Below are 17,495 nucleotides of genomic sequence, written 5' to 3'. Positions count from 1 at the left end.
TCTACTTGTCATTTCTGTGTGTACAATAGCCTGTCCCTTATTAAAGGAGTAATTAAAGCCAAATATACTTACTGCTGTCATATATCGCATCTGATATAACAGGATCAAGTTTCCGTGTGAAGCTGCCGTTGCTGTCGGGAAGAAAGGCTGTGAACATGAGCCGCACCACGCTGAGATCCATTTCCTTGGTCTGCTGTATGGCTGCCTGGCGGATGATTTCTTTCTCCCGTTCTGGAATTGACAGACAGTGGAATTAACACAAAGGGTAGGGCATCCTTAACAAAACAGAGAGAACAAACAAACATCCAAAGGCCTGGATAGTGAGGAAATGTCTTCTGTTACATTTAGCATCCACTGGGTTTTCCCTTTCTAAATGGAAAGCTGCTGTTCCCTTTCTAAGTGGAGCAGGTGTTCAAATTATACTGCGTTCATCTTGCAGTTTGTGCATCAGATCTTATTTAAGTTATATAATTAAAAGACAGACAGAAAATTATTATTTTCTGCTCTCAATTTATAAAGGTTGTGAAAAGGATGAAGGCCACCTCTAAGGACACCAGAATTCCTGGTGTTAAGAAGACAGCTGGCCCCTCTATACAGTACGTAAAAGCAACACAGACCACAGGTTTCACAGCAATATGGGTGAAATGCAGCTGAATGAAACTGTGTTCTCAAAAGAAGGTTCCTAAGTTAATTAAGGATATCATGTCTTGCTGCAATAATGCAAAATTACTCTATTTAAGATCTTATTAAACAGCATAAGAGCAGTGGAATACAGGTGCAGAGGTTGGTACAAGCAGCTGTGAAAGGAAGTTTCTCCATTCTCATGTATGCATTGACAGCAGACTCCTTTCAGATTCCCTAAACACGGTAACAATGCACCACCTCTTCAAAGCCCATAGACATGGCTGTTGTCCTTCATAAGGTCTTTTCCTAGCTAGGAATCTGTGTTTTCAGAAGCTCAGCCTGTTTTTAATAAAAGAGCCATTAAAACCAGACCATCATTTCCACATACCAGTTAGCTGTCTGTCTCCACATCCTTCTGCCTGCAGATAGCCCAGTTCCGGATGCACCAGGAGTCCCGGGTTGTATCCCTTCTTGCAAGCATCTATCATGCGTGTTTCCAGAGTTTCAAACACTTTCTTCTTCGTGACATGAAGTATTCCAAGATTTGCAAATCTGCAAAATTTTGATTGGGGGAAGTATTTTCTTAATGCTTTAGGCCAGACTTGCAGCAGGCAGCCTTCCTCTTACCAGAGGCAGCTACACAACCCAAGTCTACAGAAGGACTCTACAGGCTTACAGGCCCTATTAGTGTTTGAGGGAGAATTTTCCACCAAGGAAAATTCAATCAAGATCACAAAACGGGTAAAATGTGCACCATTATATGACAGCAATCATATGGGTGCACTTTCATATGGCATAAGTAGTCATCTGTGAGGTTTCAGACTTCCACTGGGAAAGCAACTTACAAAACATTGGAAAATCTGATAGTCACACTTTGTTTGCTGTGTGTTGGCAATGACATCAGTATGTCATTATGTATGTTTGTTAAGCAGAGCAACTGATCAGAGTCTGCTCCATCTGTTGAAAATGGTTTGGAGAGCGAGCTAAGAAGCTGAAAACAGTGCAGTATTTTCCAAATAAAATGTTTTAAGCAAGGTTCTGGTTATTCTGCAAGACACTTTGGGTATCTATTTGAATGAAAATTTCCATAATACAAGGTGTGCTTTTGTAAAAATCTGCTGGCACATTTAAAAATCAATTAGATTTGTAAGTATGAAAACATGACAATAACTCAATTTTCATGTGGTTCAAGTGAGGACAGGAAAGCTGGTTCTAAACATCTCATGAAAAACAAGACAGGTTAGAAAATGAGCCAAACTTTTCAAGATGAAAAGGAGTATTTGAAATAAAGCTATTTAAACTGATGTACGCGGTAAAGTCAGTGCACTGGGCTTGGACATCAAAAGTTACAGTTTAAAAAAAAATCTCTCTCTCCCAATCTTCTCAGCTTTTTAAACTTCATCATCTTCACCAACAAAGACATTCTTGAGATCACAGAACTAAAACTCACAGCCAGCATGAAACCTGATCTAAGCTTCAAAACATGGTTGGGAGCTTCAGCTCCATTTACTGATATAAACAATTATTCTTTCAAATTAAACAAGAACAGGCCAACTACAATTTCACTACAACCTTTCTGCTTTAAACTTTAAAAGTTTGACTTATACAGTATTTTCACGTTTATACCTGTCCTGTATTAATTTCAAATTTACTAATTGTATTTTCTTACTGCTTTTCATTCCATTTCTATTTACAGGTTTCAGTAAAAATAAAATATTGACCGAAGAGGTAACAAAATGGTAACACTAATTTTAGCCCCTTCTCTGATCAAAATTACTTTTACTTGGATTTTAAAGAATGGACTTGCAATGGATTTACAATACAAATTTGGACTGCACACCAAGAGATTAAAACTGTACATATTCTAAGTAAAAATTAGTTACTTAAATTTATTTAGCTTGCTTAAGGCAAATTCTACAAAGGTGAACAGAAACCAGTAAGTTTTCTATTTATGATACAAAAGAACCAGAGATCAGAGCGCAGAGACAAGTGCTCCACAGAGTTGCCTCTTAGGAGTATTTCTGTATTTCTTTTAATAGTCTTGATGCTTCCCCCACAGGTCAGGTTTCCAGAGGAGTCCCCAGACTTACCCCACAACCATGTCCTTAGGTCCGGCGTTAACCGTGCACACTCCGTCTTCGCAGAATTTACCCACCAAGCTGTGAGCGTGTAAGTGGACATATTTCCCGTTAGTTACTAACTGGACAATTACTTTTGCAGGTCCAACATAATTGCAGATCTGTAAATAAATATAAAAAATGTGGGATAGTTTGCTTACTATTTAAAAACTATTTTAAAAATGGAACAAGTAATGATTCCAGGTGAGTATTTTCTGTCAGTTAAGTATAATCAAGTTTACATAGGAGAAATGTGTGTGCATTTCTTCAAGAAATACAAATGGCAAACTAACTGTACCAGATCATCACTTTCTTTTGCAATTAAACCTGACATGCAAATGGCAGAAGTACTGCCCAAAAAAGCTAAAGGAAAGCCTCATCTGTTTCTTAAAACATGAATCTCAGTTTTACATTCTGGCCATTTAGTCCACATTGCTCTCCTTCATTCATTCAGTATATTGAATTCACAATAAACACTGTTACCCATTAAGAAGCATAGAGAAAATGTACGTACTAAACTAAAAACTCTGCATTGTTTTGCCCAATGCAGAAAGACTAAAAATTATTTTTAAACATTATGATTGTTATAAAACATTTTGGCTACATTACAGTGACTCTTCAGGTAGAGATTTTACAGTGAATAAATTCTATATTAATAGGCATTTTGTTAGTTCAGTGTACTTCATCAACACGTACTACCCAGTCCAGTAAATACCTCCCTTAAGTGTACACAAGGGTATGTATTAAATTCCCACCTAAGATTTTACTAGAACTATGATAAACTGTGTGCTTTCTTTCATATACCAAACTCTGAAAGCCTACAAAGCTTTTTTTTCCTGTTGCCACAGTTTCTAATCACCATACATTTTTAACAGCTTTTAAATAGAAAACAATGTCTCAAAAACACATCTAAAATTACTAATAACATAACATACTGCTAAATTATTTGCTTTACATATATTATTTAGAACTTTATTTTCTTTCCTCACTCCAAGGCAGCAATACTCCAAGGCAGTTATGGGTTATGCACCACTTTCAAATTAAGCTGAACATAAAATTACCCCACTTTTTAAAAAGCAAACATTACCTTCCCTTCCAATTCACTTAATTAACCCTTTTATCAATGCTGGGCTTTTCCCCCTCCTCCTCTAATTTTTCTTCTAATTTGCCTTGGGCCAAGTTCTTTGTATTACAGCAGCTTACAGATCTAATCAACCAAGGTATTAAAGGATCACGATAAACATTAAAGTGATGAATCAGTGATGAACTGAATATTTAAGGTTATATTGTTGATAAAATGCTGATAGCAAGGGATTGCCTCAATTTCACCACATTACTGAGTCCTGCTAGCTTCCTTCACTCCAGTTAACCCCTTTCTTGAACCCATTCCATCACAGCTGAAACACTTTGCATATGTACAATGCGTGCCCTCCCTGCCTTCCTATTCACTGCTGAAAGCAAAAAAAAATCCCAACTATGAAAAAGTTGTTCCAGAAGAAGCAGGTGTGCAAAAGCCCTCTCTTGATGGTTAACTGCATAATACTGCATAATGTGTGTTTTACAAGTAGCATTTTCTAAAACACAAGACATAGGGTGCTCATGGTTCCCTCCTGTTTCCACATTGAAATCTGGACCGAAACAGTACAGAGATGCAGAATAATCACTGCTGGACTATTTCTGTCATTTACCAGCAGGGAGGAAATTCCTATGTACCTTTCACTAAGTCATTTGAAAATAAAAACGACTACATTTGGTGCTACAGTATGTCACCATCACTGCTACAATTAACTTTTCAAAAAGGTAGCTTCAAAAAAATTATTTTCATTTTATCCCTCACTTAATAAGCTTTTCCTTACTACAAAGTTCCCAGCACATCTGCAGTGCTATATTCACTATGAATAACATCAATGTTCTAGTATCACATCAGAAAAGTTCAAGACAATCCTTCACCAGCTGTAAAAACCACAGTGAAACTGGAGGCAGGACTGCTGCACGTCAAGGACTTTCCAGCCTCTGAAAGCAGAACACAACTGCAGTGGTAACCAGATTTCAATCTACCCCTGTTACTCAGCTCAGCATGATCTTTGCAGTCTCTCTTTCTCAGGGGAAGAACAAAAGGACTTTTAAAATGCAATACCTTATGTAGGTCATAAGGCAAGAAAGGACTATTTTTGTCATCCAGGCTGATGTCCTATGCTGCAAAGGGGACAGAATGTCTCTGAACTGTCTTCTACCTTTATTTCTTATAGACAGACTTTCCTACTTGATTTTGAGTCATTCAGGGTAACTTAGTACCTAGGAAAATAGAGTGGTTAAATATCCTTATGTACCATAAATTAAGTCTGAAGTAACTTTTCAGTGTTCTTGAATGATGTCACAATTTCAGAATAATTTTGAATTAATTCTGGCACTAAGGTATACAAGTAACTATCAGCTTTTCACAGGAACTTAGGAAAACCTGTCAAAGGCCTGAAAAGGTAGAAGGTATGTTACAATGCTGAATAGGGATTATGGTTTTGACACACAAATAGACTCAGCATGAGGGAGAGATAGCATGTGGGTGCTGTATGGCTCAAAATCAGAGCTGTGATCCAAAAAATAGCAACTGAACTTCAAATTAAAGGTGAAGGTTAAAAAGAAAAGGAGTTCCTGGGCAGAGTATAGCTGTAATACTTGATTACATCCTGTACTGAAGCGGCACTCAACTGATCTGATAAAGTTAAAAGGCTTCAGGTTTACATTTATCTGCTCTTTCTGTTTGAGAAATTTTCCTGAAAGATTAAAAAGACCCTGTGAACTTGAAATTGAGTCAATCTCAAAACAAGAGCAGAAAGTTTTTTCAGTTATTTCATGTCCTGCAATCCAGATCCCAGCCAATTTTTATAGGTTCCAAAACTTAACAAAAACTTTATAAGAACATTTTCATACTTCAAAGATGTTTTTTCCAGTTACTCTTACTGAGCAAGAAATGAAACCAATTGGTCAACAACAGGAGCAAATGATGGAAAAGACCATGTCAAACCTACAACACCAGCATTACAAAAGCACCTATTTTTCTTTCCAACCCCTTTGTTAGAGCAACTGCAGCCCCAGCCCTGCCTATTCTTTAGAGTGTGACTACTGCTGTCCTCAATACACATGAACAAGAAGTGTTCCAAAGATGAGGCATCACTCACTCTATAAATAGCCTGTTTTTACAGGGCAGTATCTCTCTTTTTTTCAGTAGCTAATTAAAGACAAAATATTTCAGATGTGGTATGAATTGTGTTGGCAACTGAATACTTACTTAGTAGTCTTAAGAAAATAAAGTAATTTAAACCAATGGGAGCTGAAGATCTCATCCTCTGACTGTGAGGTCACTCTAATGACAAAATATGGAGCTAGGTGCTTTCCTTTACAAAGGAAATTCCTGAGGAGATTCAGTGCCTCCTACTCAGCCAAATCAGCCTTACCAGTAAAAAGCTCAGATCTCACTGAATTTAGTCTTGGCTGAATTTGATTCAGTACAGATTTTTAAGAGGGATAAAGATTTTACCAAAAAGCCTGCTTATTCTTGTCTCATATTTATTCTTTAATTCAGCCGTTAGGTGATTTTTAGACTTGTAATCAGCAATCTACATCAGTTTACATTTAATTCCTATGGGGGGAGGTGGGGGAAAGCAAATAAACATGTTCCTCTTGTCACCAAGGCTTATCAGCAAAGTAACTTGACTAATTTTCCAGAAATTCTCCTCCTGAACTCGAAGTAAATGTGCTGAATTCCTTGATTTCAAGAAGAACTCTTATCTCCAAACCAAGGTGTAACTTGGGATAGCCCCAGGACACGACTGGCTGGGCAGTTCTGTCGGTGTGCCTGGGTTCAGGGCTAACTGGTGTGCTGCTTCAATCAACAAGCCAAAGTGTTCCATGCCCAAACTCTTGTGCAAAGAGATGGTGCTCCTTAGCTCAGGCACACCTCTGAACTCCAGGCTGGAGCTCATTTACATCCAGCTCACAAAGAACATTGAACTAGAGATTGCAGCCACCCACATAGATTTGCCCCCAAGGAAATGAAAATTCAGGCCATTTCCTTCACTCCACTGTTTTCAGTGAGTTCTTGTCACACCTAAAACTGGATCAAGCACTTCAGTGTAAAACAGATCTGCCCACACTAACAGATCAGGACACACAAACGTGTAAAGCCAGTGGAAATTTTCTGCGCGAGTTTTCTCACATTTTTTTAAATTCAGAATTTCAAATTATAAACAAAAATAATTAGATAGTTAAATATGCTGGTGATTAATACAAACTTTGCTGTTTTATCCTTTCTTTTTATACTACTGATTGCTTTTTCCCCTGGACAAAAAAGTAATGATGTATAAGCAGCTCAGCAGTTTTGATTTGAATTGTTCTAGACAGTAAAATCTTTCGGCGTTGTGTTACTTACACTAAGTGGATGAAAATGAAATTTAAATGAAGAATTTTAGGTTGCAATCATGAAACATAACTTCATTGTAACATTTATTACCTACAACTTCTCTGCTCTCTATAATGACATGCAAAGTTATGTAGAATCCTTTGAATATGCAAGATGTTTTCTACATACTAGGATTAGCAAAGACAGGGCTAAACAAAGGAACATAATTCCACACATCATTAAGATAAATTAATCCCATTTTTGATATTATAGAAAAATATACACTGTTCTCTAGACTCCGTTAGTCAGGACTGTTCTGTTAAAGAAGAGGTTTTACATCAATTCCACCTTGCTGGCCAGTGCAGATTTGTTTCAAGTGTAAGGACTGGCACTGCAGAACTGCTACACTAACTCCTGACCTACACCATCTACTAATACACTATACAAGAAGAGGTTAAACATGTAATTAAATACCAAAACATTTTGCTTAGAGACATAGCAATGACTTCAACACTCCAGCCTTTATGTGAGAGATATGCCTTGATGTGTTTCAGCTAAATTACAAATTAGTGAAAGTGCAGGGAGGAAAAAAAAGAAGGGTAAAATGGAATAGTCCACATTATGCAAGAGGTCACACCCCATAAATGTGTTTTCTTTGGGCCTCCAGTATGTAATCCTATGGAAACAGAATAGGGAGACTGCAATGGTTTTTTGTGCACTGAGGATGTCTATTTTTCAGGGCATCCCGTTGTAGCTACTAGTAAATTTTGAGACAGTTGGCCAAGCCTAAAGCAGATCCCAATGTGAACTACAGTGACCACACCATGGCCAAGAGTTTTAAGATCTGTCACAAAACTTCCTTTTTTTTCAGTATAGCCAAAGCTCATGCTACTGTTCTTTCACTACACTGTGATAACTAATGTAGGTTTTACAGTGAAAACAGTCACAAGAGTAGAAAAAAAAATCCACCAAAAAATCAAAACAAAACAGAAAAAAAGCCCCCAACACAACAAAAAATTGCAGTTTTCAACTGTGCTCCCCTCAGTTATGACAAAGCTGAGCACATTCTGACAAAACACAGAAGACTTACAGGAAAAGGTGTGAAACACTTCTCTCTTTACTGGCACCACTTGAATCAAGAACAGGCACTAACAAGCAATGGCCTTGAGGAATTTACTTGCATTCCCTTGCCAGCCTCTCCCAGCAGGTGCTGCCATGTGGGGATTTGTAGTAGGAAAGAAAACCCAGATGCACACAGTAGGATGGCAGGGAAGGGAAGTGTGTGTGTGTATATGTAAGCTCTAGATTAAATTAAAAAGTGATGATCAATGAAATTAGAAGGTTTAATGGAAAGCCAAAGATCATTCTGCTTTCTAGTTTACCCAAGGAGAAATTCCATTTCCTGTATAACTCCTTGTGATGCTACTGTGTGACCTGCTACACCTTTATTAAGTATCATTTGTGTTATTATCATTACAGATTGAATTGGAATCCAAAGATCTGGCTCAACTGAAGTGAATTATTTTATATCTGAACACACCAGTGAAATTTCATTCATTGGTTCATCATTACTGTCAAAATAGGAAACAGAAAAGCAAGTAGATTATTTGCCTGGGCTAGAAAGTTTTCCTAAGAGTTTTGCAAGGCTATATGAAATCAGCTTTCCCAGTGGCTTCTCAATTCACAAAGCTAACAGCCTAGGCTACCTCAGTCAGTGCTGATTATTTTCCATTATGTTATGCTTTAACTGATTCATTAGGAGATGTAACTGTTCCAAACTCTAGCCTTTCCCAAGATGAACTACACACAGACTGAGGAGAACGACCAGGAGTGGCACACACCAAGGCAGAGGTTTATTGCTTGCCACTTTTCCCTCTCTTTCTTTCCCCGTAAAGGAGTAAGAGAGCACCAGAATTAGAATATATTAAGAATTAGAATACATTAACCCTGTTCCTCATGAGAATTTGCAGTGCAACAGTTCAAAGATGTAATGCAATAACAAGACCAAGGCTTGCATCTAAGTTAAAAAGAATACTGAAAAGACACAGAGTAGCTTTTCCAGACTCCACAGGAAAAAAAAAATTGCTGCAAGAACCATAGGCAAAGACAGCTCTCCAATCCCAGAATGATTAATCACTTTTCTAATCTGCATACCGTGCCTCTATAGAACATTTCTTTGATTACCATATTTGAAATTTTTTCCAGGGGGGGAAAAAAAACCCACAAAAAAAGTTCAGTGAACACCTGAACATAACATAATAAAATGAGAAGTGCTACATTGACTTTAAAGGAATTATATTCCTAGGAATGGAGTACCCTAGAGATATTGAATAAAGAGTAATATGAACAGCAAACAAAGGAAAACTTGTTAAATAGGATCCTAGAGTGAAGTGGAATAACTAAGCAGACTCATGCTTTGCAATGGAAATGGAGCAAGTGAGCAGCTCAAGCCTCACTAAAAGTGCACCTTAAGGAAGAGCTCCATTAGTCTGCACAATGGCAGTGAGGTAGTAGGTACAGATAAGTTACTGCTCAACTGCTGGCATATAAAAACTGTGACAAAACAAACCCACGTATCTTAGGACACAGTATTTTCAAAATCAATTTGAACATTGGGATTGAAATGTAGCCTGTCCTGAGAAACTTCGTACAAATTTATGTTGCTATGCAGTAAGGTGCTATTCACATACATATGATGACACTTGCATTGACTTCATAAAATTAATGCTTTATTAAGTCAAGTCCTTACTTTGACCTGAGGGTATGATTTTTTGTTCTTTTCACTAGAAGCACCAGGAAGTCCACCATGCGAAGGCCCTTCACATACGTATCGGAAACGAAATCCCCTCTGTAGAATAAAGGAAAAGAAACTTGAAAGCTGTACAGAAACAAAACTAAAAGAGAAATAGCACACATGAACATGAGCATGCACACCCACAAACAAGACTCACCCAAATGGAAAAGTTACAATTGTTCATCCGTGAAATGCTTAGTGCTGGTTAACAAAGCATCACTGAACTGTAGCCTATTGAACTTGTAGGTTGGAGAACCTGTCCTATTCTCACTTTAACACACAGATATTTTCAAACAGAGAACTACTTATACTCTTAAAATAGGATAAAAATGCTCATGAGAATGCAAGAGCAGATACTCTGTCCCAAGACTGCTGCTAGGTAGACAAAATGAAACAAATAATAAGGAAGTCCAAAGCATAAAGGAAAGTAGAGGGATGAAACAGAAACACTTCCCCCTTCTGGGAAAAATGCATGAAAGCTGTATCTCTGAGTGAAATTCAGAAACAGCACAAAAGCTTCAGGGGACTCTGGCTGATTTTCATCTCAGCTACATAAACAGACATCTAAATATACTTCAGAGAACTGCAGGATATTGAAAACCAGTCCAGAGCACAGCTCTCCATTGACTCCATTGATCAACATCCCCTTTATTTTACATGGCGATCTATAAAGCACAAAAGATGCAACTCTTAAGCAAAGGTGTCTGGTAACTCAAATTCTACTTAACAATATATAATATGTGGTCCCCAATTTCACTTTCAGACCTACTCTCCAGTCCTCCAATTTCTGACAAAATCCCCATCTTATACAGGGCTCCCAATAGCACCAGTTAGTGTTGTAGCTTTTCCAAGAATCATTCAGCTTCTTTCTAGTAGTAGACAACTCTGAATTCAAAGTCTGTATTAGCTGAAAGTGAACAACATGCCTTAAAATTACTCCATAAGCAGTAGCTTCAATACCTATCTCACCAAAGCCTTTTCAGGCTAAGAACTTGTTTACCAAGCAAATGTAAACTTTTATGACTTTTATTCTGACCTGACCCATTGCCTTCCTAAGGTGAACTGGGTGACACAGAGTACTGTGCGTGAAGTGCCCAGCTATGATGAGCTTGAACTCAAGTTGATCAAAAGGCAAATCAACCTCTGCAGTCAGGACACATCACTCTGCTGATGGATCACCCTCATCACCCTGCTGTAAACCCCTGCCCAGCTTGCCACATGGATACAGCACGAGAGGAGCCACTTGCTGAGAAGTCACACACGGAAACAATGTTTTCTCCTTAGGGACTGTGCATTGCAGGCCCCACCATGCAAAGACATGGCCTGATTTGGAATGAACTTAAAACAATGAGGAAGATACAGCATATTCTTCCAAGAGTTCACAGTACCCTGCTGTTTCACTTAGATGTGATGAAGAGTCCTATTCCTGGAGGGATGCTCAAGCACAAAAATGTCTTTGGTGAGTGATTGAAACCAATGTTCTCCACCACCTCCTGCCAGGAAGACTGGATTGCAGTATGCTTCTGCAGAAGACCAAGAGGAGGATGGGACAGCTTTTAGCCACTGTCTTCCCCTGTTTACTGAACAGCTCTGTAAAGCAGGATTTTATGCAATTCACTGGGACAGACAGGAAAGGCACCTCCACACTGTAACAGCTTCAGGAAGAATCCTTGTAACTGCTGATGCCACCAGCCAAAGGGGAACAATACCCAGGCACACTTCAGGGCAATCTTTACCCAGCAATTACTTTGTACATCACTTGCATGAAAACTGACCACTGCACTGAAATGACTTCTCTGCTGTCAGACGAGCAGAGGTCAGTGTTTGCTACATAACAGAAAAAAAATTTCATTCAATTACTTATCTTCATTTTCCCTTGATTATTCAAAACAGACAACCATAACAAAAAGAATCTCAAAGGACAACTGTGTTTCTTTACAACAACAAAACACAAGTCAGAAGTTCCTGTAACTTGGGAATTAAGTGTTTTTACACTTTTAACTTCTTGTGTTTCAGAAACTATGAAACAAATCCTAAAAATCTTCCATATTTGATCTACTAGTTTATGTTTCCAAATACTGGGGTACTGTGACAATCACTTCTAAGATGAAGAGTGTATACTTAGCAAGGCATATTTTTTAAAACCCTTAGGGTTTTTTGTATTATGACACTTCCAGAGAGAGATAAAGATGAAAACTGAATAAAACAGGAAATGCTTTAACTACAAAAGTAAGAGTTAAAACTCCTCATGTTCAAGTGCTGCATTTGTTCTGAGAGGTCAGAGTTTTCTGTGCTCTTTTTTATTTAAGTAATAAGTTTATTCAAAGCTGAATGCAGTAATATAGCTACCTCAGACATTTTCAAAATGTAATCTTGTACTTACCTGTTTTGGCTGTTCTATGATTTGAAGATATGGTCCATCTGCTAACATAAAATAAAGAAAGAAAAGTATTAATAGAAACTCTATTTCTATTACTATAATTAATGTATCAGTTGTAGGGGTAAGATTATGTTCTTGAATGACTTGAGATAAAATTTTTGAAAGCATCTAAGTCTCTTCAGAACTTAAATTTCAATAAATTATTTAATCACTTGGCAATCTGTCATTCCCAATTTAAGACCAGTGGAATAAGAATAGGAAGATTAAGTCAAAAAAGTTAATTTTAGTTCCGAGAGCCTAAATGGGCAACTGATCACTCAGTTAAAACTTGCAATGGTGAATAAGAACAGGATTTTCCCCTTGCCACTGACAGCAGTCCGGTTTCTTGAGCTAAGGTTAACTTTTGTATTTAAAACCCTTGGGCTCTAGAGACTATACTACCAGCTTTTGGCCCTAGGGCTTCCTACGGAATAGGTGCTTTTGAAAGTCAAGGAACAGCCAATGGGAAGCTCTGAGGCATGGGAATACAGAAGGAATTCAAGCTGTCTCAACATGCCCCAACAGTCAGAACTGCTTTTAAAAAAATCCTGGAATTGAGAAGACTAAACAATTTACATTCTTTTAGTAATTGCAGGTACATTTTTAAATACAGTGTTCTGCTGAGCATCTAAAAACACTGAATACACTCAATCTGACTACAAATACAGACTCTATATTGATCCATCTTGAGCATGGTGCCAATACATAGCATTATGTTCTACTAAAATTTTATTTGTATCTTTCAAAGAAGGCTTCATTAAACAACCTTCAGTCTTGTACAGTGGCTAACTTCATATTATAAACCTCAGGCAAAATTCACCAGTTTATATAGCTTTTGAGTAGGCCCTAAATCCAATGAGAATTCAGTGCCACCAGAGTTAAGCATTCATCACCTGATCAAAACTTAGCTCTAACTCTGATAATTTAGATTATTTTCATTAAAAAGAAAAGTTCTCTGGGTGGATGGCTGTGAAATACCTCTTAAAATGCAAGCCACTCTCAAAATGACCATTCCAAGAGCTATGATTTCTTCCCCCTCTCTTCCTAAGCAGTCAAGATGATTTGTATTTCAATGCTAAAAGATCAGTTGCTTTCAAAGTAGACCCCAAATGACAGCTTCACTGGGAATACCTACATAATATTTTCCCAGCCATATTCCTGTTGGAATTCTGTAACATCACTTCTACTCCATTACAGGTATTAATGCTAAGGAATCAAGCACAGGTCTTTACTGAACAAGCTTCTCTCAACATGGAAGTTTGAATAAATACACAATAGATTAAATTAGTATTCTGCTGCTGCAGTTAGCTGACTCAGCAACTGAACTAACTTCATCTTGAAGTTATATTGCATATGTCAGTCACAACAATTTCACATTTAAAGATAAATTAATTACCAAGTCCATCAATTGTACTTTTCTTTAAAAGTAAGTGCTACTTGAACTCATGAAAAATGATTGCCTCAAGACCACACCATCTTGCATTACAAAGCAGGAAAACCAGTTTGGATTTCAGAAACTTTAAAAGATGTAGAGTAAAATTTAGCTTTGGCCTTGTGTTTCAGTTTTTGTCTGTAACAGAGTCAAGATGAGATGAGTTGAGTCAAATCAATACATCAGCACTTAAATTTAAGACCTCTCTTCACAGACCTCTAATCCTCCTCATGCTTTAGGCACCTGAAAATTTATACTTTAACAATCCAGAAGCCATGTGTTTTCTGGGCATTGGCAGAAATAATGCACCTGAAATAATAGAACAGTGTGTAGTTCAATTTTCAACCAAGCCTCCAGGGCATGATCTACCAAACAACTTTCTTTGGCTCTTCTCCTCTTAGGAATTAATTTTCAAGACATGCATGTTGGGTTAGCATAAAATACTACTGCTTTCTCTCAAACATTAGCCAGAAAAGGAAGCGTTCTTATCCAATGGCTAAATGGTTGGAAAAGTTCCCCAGGACACATCAGACCCAAGTTCCAGCTTTTCCTCAGCATAAGGAAATTCAAACTCCTAAGAGAGGAATCGATATGCACTGAAAAACTAAAGAAAAATGCTTCATACCACTGAAATGGTTTGACCTTGCATGGCACTTGTGAAAATTCAGGAAAATTTAAAACTTAGGACTGTGGTTATTCTGACCTCTTGGGAAAAAAGTTTCTAAAAAGCATACAAATATGCTGATAAAAAAATCAAAATGTTTTATACATCATCACTAGTAAAGTGCAGAAAAGATGAAGTGTAAAAGTACAAAGCTAAATTAGATATCTGTTATCATTAACCCACATTATACAAATCACATAGCAATGTATTTAGAACAGTTTTTTGAGGTCTTATTTTAACCTTTGGGTTCCATGACTAAAGATTTTCCTTTTTTTCTTTAACAGTGACTAAGTAATTCTCTGGTATAGCATTAGAACCAGACCGAAATAACAGTACAGAGAAGGGCATTCTAAGGCAAAGCACTTAATAATATCTGAAATGCTACTTAAAAATAAACCAGCAATGTTCAAGAAAACATCCAGACATAAATGGCATATTATTTTGATTATAAAAAGGATTTTACTTAGTGAAAGGTCTCATATAGCTGTTTTTACTGAACTCTAAATACTTCCCAGAGGCACATTACACAGCCTAACACTGGCTATGTGTGGTTCATTCCTTCTCTTATCCTTTCCCATGGGGAAAACACATTTAGTGTTTTGCAAACGGAAGTTTTTAATATTTTGTTTCTGTTAGTAGGCATGTCTTTGTCTAAGCAGACAAAGGGCAGGAACCTGAGGATGAACACCTTGTAAGAGGAACTAACAATAACTAGAAGATGATCCTTTGTTCCCACCTGGAAGGTGCTTGCTTCAAGTTCTCATTTAAGGAGGAACCCCTTTTTGAATGCTAAACAGCCACAAGAAGGACTTATGCATAACTTACGTTCTACTTTTGCCCTACAGAGAGCCTGGAGGACACAGTCATGGAGCTGCCTCTGCACAGGCATGGCTCTCATGGTGCCAAGAGCCAGGTTTTGACAGGAGCACTCCTCACACTTTGCCTGGCACTGCTACAGCTGGGAGGCCAAGAACTGCAACTACAACATGTGATCCTCCAGCCTGGAGGGGCTTTGATGCAGACTGCCACATCCTGGCCATGCTTCAGGGCTTCTTTTTCTGTCTTCTCGCCTCGGTTGCCACAGACTGACTCGCATCCCACTCCAGTCTGAGTCACAGTCCCACTTCCCCACGTCTTCTTCAACTGCCAAGTTTCTTAATTTTCCTTCCTGCCTGAGTCAGAGGCCCTCCTGCCCCTTGACACTCCTACAACTTGCATTCTTTCTTCCTCTTGACAGGCCTCACCCTACACACACACACACACACACACACACACTTCCAAGGAGCACCCATCTTAGGCTCCCCCTTAATTCCTTCTTCCCACCATAGCAAAGTCAAGGAAAAACAGGTTGTCAGGCTTGCAGGGATATCTCTGTTTAAAGCAAATGGCACATGAGACTTTGCTTAACTTCTTCCCTTGGTTCACTCTTCCAAAAAAGAGCACAAAAGATCTAAAAAGAACACCAGAAACTGTATGCAAGTCTGTCCAGGCTCCCAAGATTTAGGACCACTACTGTGGAACAGGGAAAATTAAAACTCATAATTAACACTCATCTCATTTTTGGTGGTGGTCAGGTTTTCTTGAACCTCTAACATTGTCTCTCTCTGAAAAAATATGGAAATGAAAAAATTTAAGTGCCTTTGTTTACCCTCTAGAACATTCTCATTTTTCACAGCAAGTGTCACACAGGGTTGGACAGAGGAGGTTAAAGAAACAGCAGAAAATTAATTTTCACAGCCTCCAGGCAATACTGTTCAGCTCCTGATGGCTCTGCTTCAATGCCAAAGTTTTAAAAAACACCACCTTACTGCCAAGAGCTAGTTAGGCCAGAGCCTCTCAAAGCCAAAACAACTATGCAGCTCCAAAACCCACCTCTAACTGGGGCACGCTGCGTGGTTGTAGATGGCTTTGGATCATCATGAGGGTGTACAAAACATCCAAAATTACAAAGTGTTTAGCTCAGAGCTCTGCCCATTTTCTCTCCAATGTAGGCCATCACTTTGTTTCTCCACTACACAGTGGACATCCCACTGATGTGCACCTGCTTTTACTCTGCCTAAATACATGCTGTGGGTAATGCTCCCTCCATCCCCAGTGCCACTAAGGATCAGTACCTAACCTGCCTAATCAAAGGCAGCATACTTCCCAGCAAGCCAGAGAAGGGGCTGACTTCATGAGGTACTGCCTTTTCTGCTGGTAAAACTTGAACCATGTAACTACTACAGCTTTAGAGCCAAAGTAAGAAAAAAGCCTAATTTTTATTTAAAACAGACGTATGAGAGAGAAAAAGACGCACACAAAGACACTCGAGCAGTGGCAATGATGTTGAGAGAACACGTCCCAGCATCTCAAAGGTTTTCTACTATTACTGTAAAGATTAATGTAACAGCAGAACATCTATCACCAGAAAGTCCCCAAATTCCCCACCTACTTGTTGATTCAGCCATGCTGGCACAACATGGCAATCCATGGTTATACATTAAACCTGTCTGCCGATGTAACAGGTCTGACACTGTGCATTTATGGATGCACAGACTGAAAGATGTATGCACCGCAGCCAGATCATGAGGAACAATTAATGTCTTTCGTTCTTTCTGCCTTAATCATCCATCTGTCCTTGAGAAAAATCCTTTTATTTCACTCTCTGCATGTCTCAGCTGAAAGTACTTCTGGAAAATCCCACATGACTTTTTTAATTGACCTTGCTGAGTAGAAAGAAATCATTAGTCTGTACTTGAAAAATACTAAAGTAGAACATAAAAATTATTATATTATCTTATAACTGAAGAGCCAGTCCATACTAACAATGCAGTATATTTTCAAGAAGGGAAGCAAGTAAGCATTACTGGGATACTGTTTAAGAAACAAACCAACCATGGCATCATCAGATGCTGCTGAAATGATCAATCTTTTCTGAAAATTTTTGATTAATTTTTGTTTGCAATAACCTGAAATCCACGATCCTTTATTGAATCGCATTTTGTGCACAATGAACTTGTCACCTATAGTGCAGCAGTTGACAAGAGCAGTGGAACTTATGAAAAAAAGG

The 17,495-nt window shown here is 38.2% G+C and overlaps 1 protein-coding gene across 4 annotated transcripts in view; it reads right to left on the bottom strand.

The window, feature by feature from the left end:
- Positions 1-17,495, bottom strand: part of NFKB1 (nuclear factor kappa B subunit 1) — a 57,447-nt gene that overhangs the window by 25,459 nt on the left and 14,493 nt on the right. For 2 of the 4 annotated variants that reach the window (XM_058837267.1, XM_058837266.1), the window contains exons 4-8: positions 12,315-12,355; positions 9,887-9,985; positions 2,715-2,863; positions 1,013-1,176; positions 73-231 (exon numbers count right to left, since the gene is read on the bottom strand). In XM_058837267.1, the coding sequence (XP_058693250.1) occupies positions 73-231; positions 1,013-1,176; positions 2,715-2,863; positions 9,887-9,985; positions 12,315-12,355 (612 nt within the window). The remainder of the gene's footprint in view (positions 1-72; positions 232-1,012; positions 1,177-2,714; positions 2,864-9,886; positions 9,986-12,314; positions 12,356-17,495) is intronic. The other 2 variants (XM_058837263.1, XM_058837265.1) reach the window with 1 other exon arrangement.

The sequence above is a fragment of the Poecile atricapillus genome, chromosome 4 (assembly GCF_030490865.1).
Source record: "Poecile atricapillus isolate bPoeAtr1 chromosome 4, bPoeAtr1.hap1, whole genome shotgun sequence".
In the NCBI taxonomy this organism is placed as follows: domain Eukaryota; kingdom Metazoa; phylum Chordata; class Aves; order Passeriformes; family Paridae; genus Poecile; species Poecile atricapillus.
The sequence above is the reverse complement of the archived record's forward strand: the minus strand, read 5'-3'. Positions and strand labels throughout refer to the sequence as shown.